A 14,649-nucleotide genomic window follows, 5' to 3' on the forward strand; every position below is an offset into this window, starting at 1 on the left:
ACAAGAAGATGCTAACAGCGCAATCTTATGCTTGCTTATTCAGAAACAAGTCCTACGGTGTTCAAAGGCACTTACTTCCTTGTAATGTGTTTAGGACTGCAATTTAAGTACGGTAGCTTAATCAGGAACTTACGTTAAATTTCTGCAAAAGGATGTTGCTATTGCCACTGGGAGTCCTCGGTTATTAAATATTATTTGTTATTGTGCTTGTAAATAGAACAGAATTATTAAAGACAGGGTTATCTAGAAATCATGATCCACCTCTGAAACTAACCCACCTTAGAATCGCAGGGTTGTTGTTTAGGAAAAAAATAGGAGGGAACAGTAGAGAACCATGTACTGTATGCCACTTTGAGCTCTTTGGAGGAAAGGTGGAATATACACAATTCCTGGTTTAAAGAGCAAGAGCAGACAGCTGAAATGTAATAACAAACTACCGTTTACATTAAAGGGGAAGTCGTGGGGTTTTGAGCCCAAGGAAAAAAAAGGGACTACATAAGCATATGGCTCCACTTGCACATATATTTTAAGTAATACCAACCTATAATTTGGTATTACATCTGAAACATCTTAATGTTTCATGGTACCTTGCCAGAACTAGAGAACTGTATTTGCTGTTAAGATAAAGATTTTTCAAAGGAACTCAGATGCAGTGATTAATGCAAAATTGGACCTTACAACCTATTTATGTACTCCCACTAAAATGATTTTTATATTGAAGAACAAATGTGCCACTACTTTCCAGCCATCTGCTGAGAGCTCAGTTTCTTAGCCCACACATTCACTTTCCCTCCTACCAGAAGATGACAATTCTCTGAACAGATGCAAACTCATTATTTTATACGGACCCTTCTTCCATTGTCTTAGCTACAGCATCAAAAATATGCTAATGAAACGCCAGCCAGCTTCACTGTAGTGCTGCAAAAAGCACAGGTGCACAGTAAACCGAGCTAATTGATAATTCCACTGGGTTTCCCAGGTATTATATACACTGTTGACTTTGACAAGAATTATATGCCCTTAGGCTTTAACGGCTGGACAAGTAGCCAAAATTCTGATGCATGGAAAACTGAATGTGGACAAAGTAGTAAAAAGTAGAAGCTAGATTTATGCAAGCTCTTCTAATGCATGTTTGTACTCTAAATTCAGTGTCAGCTGGCATCAAGTGATAAACTAACAACCCAAAGTTAGTTAGATTATCTCAAAAATTCAATGAAAATTCATTAAGAACCTCTTCACTAGAAAAACACCCTTTAAGCAAAGGCTTGTTGAGTGTTGGTTAATTTGTTGTCTTCATAGCATCTCAGTACTTCTTGCTTTGTAGTGCTTAAGAGTAAAGATAGCCTACATTAAGACAGCCTTAGTAATCTGATTTTCTAATAACTACCTACCCACAGCTTCCAGCCAGGCAGCAAGGTTGGTCCACATATGCAAATATCATAAGAAAGTGTTGCTCTATCAATCCCAGCACTCTTGTCTCCAGCCATAGTTAGCAATATGTCTCTAGCAGTCATTCTGCCTCTGAATATGGATGGGGGGGGGCGCTCTCATGGGTAATGTTGGTTGTTGTTTAGTCGTTTCAGACTCTTCGTGACCCCATGGACCAGAGCACGCCAGGCACTCCTGTCTTCCACTGCCGCCCGCAGTTTGGTCAAACTCATGTTCGTAGCTTCGAGAACATGGGTAATAACAATTTATAAAACCAGGTAAGTGGTGTGCGTAAAGGCCATGGGGATAGGAGGGGAGGATTGGTGACAGGTTGCCAGAGCCCAAAGGAGTGACACTGGGCAAGTACTGTACATAACCACACATAATTCAGTGGTGAAGCATTCGCCAGCCTTCCGTGCAGAAAATCCAAGATTCAAACCACGAGGGGAAGTTTATAATGCTGATGTATGTCTTACTGTGTTTTTATATTTTGTTGGAAATTGCTCAGAATGGCTGGGACAACCGAGATGGGTGGGGCATCATCATCAATATTAGTAGTAGTAGTAGTACAGTAGTAGTAGCAGCAGCAGCAGTAGTAGTAGTATTTCTCCAGGTAGGGCTGGTTAAAACTCCCAGTCAGACCATGCAATAGTGTGCTAGATGAAGCAATAGCCTGACTCTGTAAACCAGCTTTCTATATAGCAATGAATTTCATAATTCTTAAGTTGCAGCAGAGAAAGGGTTTAAATAAGGATGGCATGAAATTGTTGAATTGGCCATCTAACACAAACCTGACCGGCCCCAAACTCAGATATTCCAGAGTAACACCAAGTGCTGCCAAGACTAACCAAGAACCCTGTTTAACCAGATCACCTTTTTACAGCTGGTTTCAGATCAGTATTGCAGGGAAAGCATAGTTAATGTTAGGGAACAGGAGAGTATTCCTTCCTGAGAAGGGAACATGCATTCTCAGGAACGGCTCCTGATTTCTTAATTGCAATTAAGAGGGAGTCAACATTATGTCTGCACAAGCTGCGTACGTGATTTAGGAATTATACAACAAAATGTGAATCATTTGAAAGGGAATGCAAAAGAATTTATACATTGTGACAATACAGTATTAACTTCTAGAGAAGTTAATGCACTCAGGGTAAATGGAGAATTTCTATTTAAGTTTTCATGCTTTATTAGTCTCTATGGTTTCTGACAGCTTTCAAAAAGAGGAACACACAGAAAGCGAATCTGCCAGCCTGGGGCAAATCCCTAAACTTCTAAAGCTAAACACAAGATGAAAATGTTAGAACAGAAAAACAGATGTTAGAGCAGACCTCAAGTAAAACTGCACTTGTGAATTATGATGTTCTTAAAAGCTACTGCAAAGAAATAAGATAAAACCTGCCAATTATTAGGGAAGACAGAGTGACAAAACTAATTTTTCAAAAATTTCCTCTTCATCATGGACATCCCAGATTGCTGTTCCAAGGACTGGAAAATATCTACCTTTCCCAGATGTTCAGGAAAACATAGTTAGGTTTGTTCTGCAAAATCCAATCTAACTAGAAACAGTATTTCTAGCTCTTACACAAGGATGAAAGGAAGAACCGGGTCCTTTTTGAGGCAAAAGTAGCATGATCTATGCAGCTTTCCTTTTTATGTCCAATAAGAAGAATCCAGAGCAACTAATTTACAGGAGATCAAATGCTGGCTAAAAACGTTCAAGAGGGAAGAGAAATTCTTCCAATGACAAAAATAATTCACATTTAGTGTTTTAACCAACTTATTATTTTCTTCATTTCTGCAGCTCTTTCACTGTGCAAAGTATTGCTTTATTTTAATCTCACTAACTCTTTCGGCTTTCAGGTGAGCAGGGAATTATTATTCTACTTTTATAGCTGGAATGGTAGAGAATTAATTATCAAAGCTCAATCAAAACTAGAATTTGGACACACATCTATGCCTATTAATGGACTACCATGGTAGCCTGGACTACCATATTCTTCTTCAAGAAGATGCCTGGAAGTATGATTTCCAAAATGATCAAATTGTTATATTTAAGCAGACAATCCTGGAATAATTTCCAATGCCCTTTACTTCTCCCATCAGCTTGGAAGAAACCTCTGGCTATCACTAGAAACAAGGCTACCACTATAAAAAGCTGGTGCATAATGTTCTTTAAAATCTGAATGTTACCAGCAGCCACCAATTGGCAATGACTTCTCTATAGCAGGGGTAAGTAAAATCAAGCGAGGGGATTTAACTTGGTCCATAATGACAATTCCCTCAATCTCTGCTCACCTACCTACCAGTTGCCATCCCTCATCACTTCAAAAAGAAGTGGGAGGAGGTTGCCCCTACCCACTTTAAGATTGGAGTGAAAAGGTTTGTGGGCGGCCCACCTGCCCAATTTTACCCATGAGGCAGATCCTAAGGATCTGGCCCATGTAGCCAAAAGGATTCTGCACCCCCAGCCTATAACCTTTCATCACAGACTTCACTGTTTGCCAAAGATAAGTCAACTTCTGATTTGTAAGAATCTTTCTGCCTACAGAAATTCTGCGCACTCAACAGCCTTTTGTTGAAAACATGAAAAAAAGCAAATAAATCAATGCACCGCTCTCCAAAGTCGATAAAACAGAAATGTTTGCTGGGAATGGGTGCTGGCGTGGCAGGAGAGCTCTGCAAGCTAAGACGTCTATAGGACCAAGGAGGTGAGGAGACATGGGAAGTTTCACATACTGATTCAAAATAACTGGTGACAACTCTCTAGTGAGAAATATTTCCCCAGGGAGAAAAGTAAACAAATCCCCAGGCAGAAAACTTGACCTCTGTTCACTCAGGGTTAACAATTCACTAAAATCTAAGACTAGCAGTATTTGTTCTCCGTGACAGACTGAGATGGGGCTGATAGCTGGGTGGGTTGGTCTAAGACCAATATTCAGATACAGTGAGAGAAAAGGAATAATTACAACAATATTTTTTTGTAAATATTTTGTAAATATTAGGTGTCTCCCCACCCACCCACCCAGTAGTAACATAATGTAGAAAGCGGTGCTTACTCTGAACCATTAGGAAAGACAACAGTTCAGCTTGTCAACGTGGCCTATACATTACCATTGCTGACTAAGTGCATATATTTGGCATGCTAAATGCCATGAAGGCACAGAGAAAGATGAAAACAGCCTCCATCCTGTGGCTTCTCTGTCCTTGCTGCCCTGGGGTGGATATTATTCTACTGATGTAGACATGTAGCTTTGACACTTCATATCCTTCCACATTCTATGGCAGCTTTGCAGAATAATTACATGATGCCCAATGCGACGACTTTGCAACAACATGGACAACTTTGCAACAACATGGATGAGTCATCACATAGAGGCCATTTACAGCTTCTTCCATGTATATAATTTTAAAAGTGATTGACAAGTCTCCCATGGGATAGTTTTATAAAAAGGAGGCAAGTAGGCTAGCTATTATCTTTTACATAAAAGGCACACCATGGGGTACCCAAAGGGCTTAAAGCCCATTTTATTCTAGATTTTTTAAAAAGCCTTCAAATTAATATTGTACAAAAGGAGATCAGAAGGGTGTGTGTGTGATGTAGCACAGGATAAAAAGGTAAAGGTAAAGGTATCCCTGACCATTAGGTCCAGTCGCAGACGACTCTGGGGTTGCGGTGCTCATCTCGCTTTACTGGCCGAGGGAGCCGGTGTGCAGCTTCCGGGTCATGTGGCCAGCATGACTAAGCCACTTCTGGCGAACCAGAGCAGCGCACGGAAATGCTGTTTACCTTCCCGACCTATTTATCTACTTGCACTTTGATGTGCTTTCGAACTGCTAGGTTGGCAGGAGCAGGAACCAAGCAACCCCATCACAGGGATTCGAACCACCAACCTTCTGATCAGTAAGCTGGGCCCTAGGCTCTGTGGTTTAGACCACAGCGCCACCATATCCCATATCACAGGATACACAGTTCTAAAGGCTTGGAGCAATTAACAGATTCAAAAGCAAGCATAAAATATCCAGTTAACTAGCTTGCACAGAAGCATGAGTTCCTGCATGTAAGAGCATGTGCTTCCACGCAGCACCAAAGGGAGTCTGAAAAGGTATATAAATGGCATAACATGTATCCACATACTGTACAAGGCAAAATGAGAGCAGAATCTGACAAGAGAGTTTCCCCATAACATCTCACACTTGTGTGGTCTGAACAGTGTGTGATGTGCATTTGAACTCTCTGTTCAGTGAGCAAATGTCTTAATAAAGAATCTTAATCCATCTTAATGTTCTTATCGTACAAATTTGTTTAATGCGAAGACCTAAGCCTTAAGAGAAAATAGGGGCCGTAGAGTTTGATTTTTTAAAATGTACATTTAAACAATCTATAATCTTGGAGGCTTCCTAAAGATATGATGCAGAAGTAAAAAAAATAAAAAAATCAGTGTCACTTCTATAGGTACATTTTATCTACCGTAGATATCTTAAACATGTTTTGGGCAAATAAGCTTAGTGCTTTTCACTGAGGCTTACATAGTTGAAAGGTTATCTTGCTCTTAGAAGATAGGCTACCAATTAGCTTCCGGGATAAGTTCAAGGTGCTGATTAGTGTTTATTAAGCCCTATATACCTTGGGACCAAGATACATGAAAGATTACCTCGCCCCTTGTACACCCAGTCAATCACTGAACTCTTCAGGTGAGGGTCTCCTGCAGATGCCATCTTAAACAGAAGGTACAGTTCCGCATAGTGGAGGAAGCAGGCCTTTAGTGTTGTGGCACCTACCTACTCTTTTGGAATTCTCTCCCCATGAATATTAGACAGGAGCAGTCTCTGTTGTCTTTTCATCATCTACTGAAGGCTTCCTCTTTCAACAAGACTTTTGAGATCTTTCCCTGTCTGCATCTAGGTCGGAATTGTTTTTAAGATGTTTTATCACTTTTTGTTTGCAGCCTTGGGGTCCTTTGAGAGGAAGGGTCGGACATATATTATTTAATAAACAAATAAATTAGATACCCAATGCAAGAACAAAAAACAATAGGCTACTGAAATATGATGAGCTTAAGCAAGGTGTGGGGTTTTTTTATTCACAAGGGTTTCTTTTGCAGGCAATTTAAGCAATTCTAAAAAGCAGTGGTACATTGCCATATGGTACGCCTACCAAAGCTATCTTTAACATCTTCCTGGGAATTGCAGGCTATGGTTTCTGCAACTCTGCAGTGATTTGTTCTTGAAGTAACACTGCCAAATTGACCTATCTGAAAGTCTACATTTCCAACTGAATACTACTGTCCACAGCACAAACACAGCAACTCATAGCATCAATGCTGGCTGCCCCACAACACACCAGTGTTCAAAATTTTGCGCATTTTGCACCTGGCTATCAGCCACTTGTGATCAAGTGAATATGCCTGGGCCCCAGGGTGGCGCCTGAAGTCTCCAACATCCGGAGGTGCATGGATTGGGATCCTTGGATCTTGACTGTTTTCACACACTAACAACACATTCTGAAGAATACTATTTGTTGTATTTTATCTGCACAATCAGAATGAATTTCAGGAACCCAAATATTGAAAAATATGACTTTTTTTGCTGTCTGGCCCAAAAATGACAACTGGGCATTTCATTTGGCGACTACAACCCTGGTTTAAGGAGCCATTTGGGGCTTAGCTTATATATCTAAGTTTTTAACACTGCTACAGACATGCTACCCATGCCTTGCCATGCGGAAGAGAAATGATGTACTTGGGCCACTATCTCTGTTGAACACTTGCGTTCATGCAAAAAAAGGGAAACACAACAGGAACCAACATCTATTTTCTTAGAACTGTGAAAGCTCAAAAAGAACAGGCAGATCAGAAAACCAGCTTTCCTCCCCATTTCCAAATATTTTATGTTTTCTTCTGTGTTTGCTAACCAAGGCAGGTATGAATATAAAACCCCAAACCAAAGACAAGAAAATGGAAGATCTATTGTCCTCTTCTTCTACAAGGGTGGGTGGATGGGCCCAACTCACAGATATATCTGCACAGCAAGTATTGCTAGACAGTCTCAAACTTCAGGAAGAGTTCTTTTAAAAATGCAGCTGTCAGTTTGGCTTTCACAAGCAGAATGAAGATAACATGAGCTTACAGAATCAGAAATTACTATGGACCTTAATTATATAGAAAGAAGCATCAAACCACAACAGATCATTACTCCAGGAGACCAAATGAGAGCACCTCTTTTTTTGCCTTTTTGAAGAAAACACACTTCATTCGTTTTAAATAAATTTGTTTTTAGGTTCCTTTTCAAAATACAGTCCTTCCAAACTATCTACACGGCGCCACATGCACACAAAGAAAGTTATGTGGCTCTGGAAGTTTGCTTCAGTTTTTTTTTGTGTTTTTGTTGTTGTTTTGCATAGACACAAATCCATTCCAGATATTTTAAAGAGTAAGACGATTGAGTCTCTATATGGCATAACATTTTGAGTCACTGTGGCTAAAGCATATGCACAGGACTAGGCCATCCCAATATTAATCAAAAATCTATTTTGCAGATGTTTGTGGAAGCATGTATAAGCACAACTACATTTTACAGGAACATGACAAATTAAGTCTTCTACAACAATGTGATTATTTTGTTTAAGTCCCCAACATTCCCTTTCCCAGGAGTACACTGTTTTATTTTGTAAGTCACTTAACCGGTTTATGTTGATTGTCATAATTAGATTGCCTCCACTCCAACCAGCAAGGACTGGAGATTACTTGGTTGTACTTTTGAACTAGGAAACCAAATAACAGAACGGGCCCTACACATTTTGTATGTGTCAGTTAGCTAACAACTACTGCTATCTAGAGCTGTTTTCATGTTGCAAGTGTCTGCACCCATCTGTCCTTTCCAGTACCTGCTTGCTATAATGCAAGACAAGTTGTAACACAACTAGCTTCGAGTTTTTCAGAACATGTGCCAATCCTTCAAAAGTCCAAAAGCTTTGTAGTAGCTTTTAACTGCATTTTATACTAGCTTTTATACTGAAAGGCTTAAGAACCAAGCAAAGTACCGTGTTTCCCCCTTTTTAAGACGTAGCCATAATATAAGACATAGCAGGATTTCTAAGCAGTTGCGCGATATAAGCCATAACCCGAAAATAAGACATAGTGATAGACCCTTCCCCCCTCCCGCCAGCCAACTCCCCCCCATAAAAATCTCTCCCCATTTTACTGTCGCTCCAAAGACACGTATTTCTTTTAAAAGCTTGTAAAAATGCACCGTAGAGCCGTTCCTGCAGCCTCGTGATTCCCCCTCCCGTTTCTGTAAGCATTTTTTAAAATACCTGTAAAAGGATTCCAAAATATATTTTTTTTAGCTAGGCTGTGTGAGCTCTGCTTGCTTGGTGAAGAGGAGAAAAGTGGCATTTGCGGAGGGGAGAAGATGAAAGCACGAGGGAAAAAAGAGGGGCGATTGAAGACGCTGCCTTCCCCTTTAGGGAGAGACTCTGTGTGCGCGTCTCTCTCTCCCCCCCCCCCCGCCTCTCTCTCTCTCTCTCACACACACACACACAGCCCACCTCTCGCTTCCCCCCACCTTTCCCCCTTTTAATAGCCTTTTAAAAAGTGAGGATTCTTTTTTCTTTCTATTGCTTGTCTGTAGAGCTTCCCCTTTAAGGATTTGTACCGGTACCGGGATCGCTGCCGGTGGCGCAGTCCTTGCCTTGGGGATTAAGGACTTTCCCCTTCTCGCTGTTTAGGAGCTGCTAAACACTGCCCTACACCCTACACAAAAGTTAACATTTTGTGGGTAAGAGAAACACAGACGGGTTGTTAGGACCAGCAGATTATCTCACCCGGCTTTCTGCTGGCTCAATTGCTACTTAATTGCTACCATTTACCATCTTAATTGCTGCTCAGCTGGCTTCTTTGTTTTCTGCAGTATCTCAGCCGGTAGCCTCTTTGCTATCAGTGCTACAAAGTGCTACATTGTTGGAACTTTCGCTCTTAAGTCTTGGGCAGTTGGCTGGCTGGTAGAGATCCTTATTTGCTTTAGTATAGGCTACTGCTACGACTGCATCACACAGATAGATTCCATTATACTGTACTGGTTTAAATTTAAGAAGCTCCAGTGTAGCAGATTGCTATTAAGTGAGTCCCCACCTGGGAGGGGAGAGAGAGAGAGCAGCCCTTCGGAGGAGCTCCTTCCCTCCCTCACGAACATCCCAGGGCCGGGGAGAGAGGGCTGGGCCAGCGATGCACACACCTCCCTTCCCTCAGACTCCCTCTCATGGAGCTTGGTGGTGGCTGTTGCCCGTCATTTTCTTTCAGTCAAGAGTCCTGCCCCGCAGGGAGACAGGGAGCAAGAGGGGCACTGCTCCTGATGTAATAAAAATACCGGTAAGACATTCCCTGAAAATAAGCCACCCAGTGTTTTTTTGAGGAAAAAAAGTTATAAGACGGTGTCTTAAAATGTGGGAAAGACGGTAGTTTTCATGTGGTTTTCTTTAAGCCATCCTATGTGGGTTACTCAGGTGTTAAAAGTCAGGATGTTCTGTGGTGCTTACTGTTGTGTATAAGACTGTAGCCTTTGCCTATAAAATTCAATAAACTTCTTCAAATTGCTTCTTCAAGTTTAGTATTAGGGAAATGGAAGATGTATATTCTCCAAATTCTGTGCTGAACCTCAAAACCTCAAAGCAAATAGACCCTTCACAAAAGAAGCCCCTCCTGCAATTTTGAAGGCCAAAATGTTAAATTTAGTTTCTACTATAAATATGTGTCCTGTGTTCCCTAGAGGGACTTAAAAGACTATCAAGTACCATGCAATCTACTTCTAAATTTAGATATGCATTTAAAAAAAAAAGATTTTAAGCAAACCAAAAGTTTGCTTTTCACTCTAGCAGATACTTAAAAAACAAAAAATTAAAAGCAGCCAGACCACAACGCATTTGCAATCAATGGCCAGAGTACAAAAGGAGGAAGGGGATCCCTCAGGGTTATTGTCCAAGATGTCTAGCCCCCTACGTAACAGAGCCAGCTGCGTTCCCTGTCAGTCTCAGCAAAACAAAAAAACAACCCCCCACCAAAAAAACCCTTCTCTACACGTTGGATACCCCATATAACCATTATCTTAATCACAAGAACCACTCAAGAGGAAAAACTGCTGCCTTTTCAAACACAGAAAAGGCCGGTGGGGAGAAGGGGTGATTAATTACAGACTCCTGTACTGTATTCCCTGAGACGGGGTGGAAGGGAGGAGACAAACTAGGGGATGCAATTTCATTTTATGGTTACAGACAGAAACCACTAGGGAGTCTCTCCAAGCTGCTGTCCAAGAGGGGACAGTGGGGGAGGGAAGAACAGGCAGGCACATGGGGCACCTGATATTACAAACACCCCCACCATCATTCTCACTCCGCAATTAACAGGAATCACCTTATTTTCTATAATACAGAACTCCTCCACTTGACTACAGCTGGCAATTCAGACAACAGCAGTGATATCCTCCAAAATGCTAACACCCCCATTTTAGCTCAATAGGCACCCAGAGGTCCAGGAACGAAACAGAAACTTAGGGTAGGAAGCAGTTTAGGCGCAACAAATCAGCCTCCCATTTCAGCATAAGCGAACCAGTTAAATCTCCCCTCCCCCACTGAGGTACAGAAGGGGTTTCCCAAAGCCCCCATCCCACCAATCGGTCCCTTTTTAAATCAAAGGGTCAAGCAAGCAAAGAGATAACCTCCTTTAAAAAAAAATAACGCTTTCTTTTTAATATGCATTTTGTATTTTTCTGTTACAAACCGCCCTGGGATCTTTGGATGAAGGGCAGTAGGTGGTGGTGGTGATGATGATGATAAATATGGGGGAACTATTTAAGGGGAACCAGCAACGTTAACACCAGAAAATATAAATATTGTAAAAGCACTTCCCCTTTTTTTCCTGCGGTCGGTGGGGGTGGTGGTGATTTGTTTTTTTTTTTTAAGGAAGCATCAGCACATAAGGAAGAAACGTGCTGGAAAGCAAAGGGGCGAGGGCACAATTGGGGAGAGCCCGAGGGCGAGGAGGAGAAAATGGGGAGCCGCAGGAGGAGGCCAGCCATGGTGGGGGTGGCAAGGCATACACACGAACACAAAGGATGTGAGGAAAGAGGCTTAAGCAACAGAGCAAGTAAACACCCAGAAGTAAAATAGCCCCAGCGGTGGAGGAGGCAGCGGTTGGAGAGCCAAGGCCCCCGGGCAGAGCCATGGGGCGCTGCGGGGAGGCGAGGCGGAAAGGGCTTCCGTCCACTTCCCCCGGGGGGCTCGGGCGCCAGGAAAGGAGCCCGAGTTGGGCCCTGCTGCCGGCGAAGCGGGGAAAGGGGCTCCCTCGACGGCCCGCACTTACAACAAGAAGCTCATGGCGGCGGCGGCGGCGGAGGAGGAGGAGGAGGAGGAGGAAGACGAGCGGGACTCGGCTCGGCTCCCAGCGGCAGGCGGCCCCAGCGGACGAAGGGGAGGAAGGACGGGCGGGCGGGCGGCGAGAGGGAGCGCGAGCGCCGCGGGGCGGGGACTGACGAGGCCGGCGGCGGCTGCGGCGGGCGGGCGCCTCCTTCTTCCTCCTCCTCGGCGTCGCCCTTTCCCGCCTCCTTGCTGCCTTCGCCTCAGAGGGCGCGAGGTGCGGCGGCGGCGGCGGCGGCGGCGCTCTCCTGCCTCCTCCGGCCGAGGCCGGCCATAACGTCCTCCTCCCTCACAGACACACGGGCATCCCGCCGGGTTTCTGTGAGGAGCGAAAATGGTTCCCCCACCCAGCCGCCGCCCCTGACTAAAATCACAAGCCGGCCTTCCGCTTGGGCCTTGTGAAATAGTAGAGCTGGACAGGGGACCCCCGAAGGTCATCCAGCCCAACCCCCTGCAATGCAGAGATCTCAGCCCTGCTTAGTTGCATGGCAGACGTTCAACAGGTGTTGCTTCCTCCCTCCACCTGGCCTGCAGCTGAGGGGAAATGGGAGCTTGTGTTCCTGGCAGGGCGATTTCCTGTACGTAGTAATAAAATGTGTGAGTGGTGCTACAGCTCCCAAAACAAACACACACACACCTGTTGTTGTTACTGTATTCTATGCCACTCATCTGACTGGGTTTCCCAGCTGCTCTGGGTGGCTCCCAACAGTTAAATCCAGACCACAACTTTATACGGTAGTTGTGTATCTTCACAATATACGCAGTCATCGTGCCCCTTCTTCCAAATTTCATCTGCCCAACCTGTGATAAGCCCGAGTTGGTGCAACATGATTAATATTGCTCTTCATTGCTCAAGATACCATTTGGAGGAAGCCAGCACAACTTACCGTAGAAACAGCTGGCCTTACCTAGACTTATGTCAGCCTATTGCACTTCCTTTGTGTCATCGTGACTGCCGTATGTGTGTCCGAAAAAGGGGTGCAATGCCTGGGTTACTTGCATTCCGGTTCCTTTTGCTCCATGTGTCTCTGCTGCTTCCTGCTTTGCTCAGGGAAGCAAAGTACTCCTGAAAGTACAGCTGAAGGGAACCTGCAGTGTGGGTTTACTGATTCTTTTATGTGGATTCCCCCTTGCTTTTTCTACCTTTGCCATGAACCCATTCCCATAGCTGGGGATCTAGGCAAGGTGAAGAGGTCTACTGAAACTGCTACACACACACTGGCAGCACATTTGCATGTTCTATCTGCCAACTAGGCAACATGGTCAGGCTCTCTCACCTTTTTTATTTATAACACTTATATTCTGCTTTATAGCCCCAATTTCAGAAGTAAATCCCAGTGTATTCAACTGCTTACCCTCAACTGGGTATTCATAGCTCTGCAGCACTGTATGTGTATACAGTATAGAAAAATATTTACTGATGTAGAGGTGGGGCTCTGTGTTTGGCATCTGTTGTACTGACTTTTTGTATGCTAAATATATCTTGCCTAGTACCTGAAGGGATGTGGTGGGTAGTACCTCTGGTGATTGAAAAGACCCACATTGCTCCTTGAATGCATGTACACACCATCTTCAGTCAACACATCAAAGCAGCAAAATTTTATTATGTCAAAAAAAATTGCCCCATGTCTCCCATCTTTGGCTAGGAAAGCCAAATGTATTTTGATTATTTCACTTATAAATGTAGACTATTAAGATGGATTGTGCTGAATCTTATTGGCAGGAATGATTACTGTATGTTAAATTGACAGGAGAATGAGTCAATCAATGGGGTTTGCAAATTGGAAATCTGACAAACTTCCATCTATGCAAGACTGGATCCAAAAATTGACTGAATATGCAGTTAGATAACTTGTCTGAAAAAATAAATAAACCAAAACAGGTCTTTGTTTTAAAATGGGAAGATTTTAAAATATATTTGAAAAATAATTACATAAGTTTAAACTCTGTTGCAGCATTTGACTAATTTCAGTCGTAGTATCAAGAATGATGCAAGATCAAAGAAAAACCAAGAATCAGTTAAACCATGATAATAGTTTTTACCAGCAATAAGTTATATGTACTGTAATTCAATTAAGGAGTAGACGGGAGGTCAGGTCTGTAGTCAAAAGACCTCTTTTCTTTTTGTTATAATGCTTTGTTTTTTTTACTTTTTTATTATTATTTCTACTTGTTTTTTGTTCAGTTTTGATGTATGGCTTTTTTATTGTGCATTAATAATAACAGAAAAATAATTTAAAAAAATTTAAAAAAGAATCAATCAATGGGGAAGCCACTTGTTATTTCTTTACCTTCAGAAATATGAGGAAATTCAAATGCTAGTCATACATATCTTTCATAAATAATTTTTTTTAAATACTCTATTTTCTGAACCAGATTATCAGATATGTTTTTGAATTAATCCGAGAGATGTTCTTTGGTGTGTCTTTTTGTAAAGTAGCAGTAGTTGATTGTTTTAGATATTAACATGTAATAAAAGTCAAGGAACCTCCCTGGTAGCAGAAAAAAAAACCTGTACCTTTGTAGCATGAAGCCAATGTTCTTTGCCTGTTAATAATTGGTTCTACCAGTATTAAGCATCTCACTTTTTTCTTGGGCCTTTGGTTTAATTTCCAGCATTTGCCTCTTTATTTCAGGTAAAACTTTCCCACCTGGGAACAAACTATGAAGCAAATTAATGTTCATTATCTTGAACCTTTATTACACATGTGAATAATGTATATCGAAGCAGATCAGATACCTAACCAAGCCTTGAAGAAGTGAAATGTCCTGATCTGGGAATCCACTTGACGAGTTCTATGGAAACACTGATTTTT

At 42.4% G+C, this 14,649-nt stretch overlaps 1 protein-coding gene across 1 annotated transcript in view; it reads right to left on the reverse strand.

Moving 5' to 3' along the window:
• Positions 1-11,983, reverse strand: part of MOB1B (MOB kinase activator 1B) — a 32,667-nt gene extending 20,684 nt beyond the window's left edge. The window contains exon 1 of the mRNA XM_035103093.2: positions 11,781-11,983. Within this exon, the coding sequence (XP_034958984.1) occupies positions 11,781-11,794 (14 nt within the window). The 5' untranslated portion in view covers positions 11,795-11,983. The remainder of the gene's footprint in view (positions 1-11,780) is intronic.
• Positions 11,984-14,649: the final 2,666 nt, after the last annotated feature.

The sequence above is a fragment of the Zootoca vivipara genome, chromosome 9, assembly GCF_963506605.1.
Source record: "Zootoca vivipara chromosome 9, rZooViv1.1, whole genome shotgun sequence".
Lineage (NCBI taxonomy): Eukaryota > Metazoa > Chordata > Lepidosauria > Squamata > Lacertidae > Zootoca > Zootoca vivipara.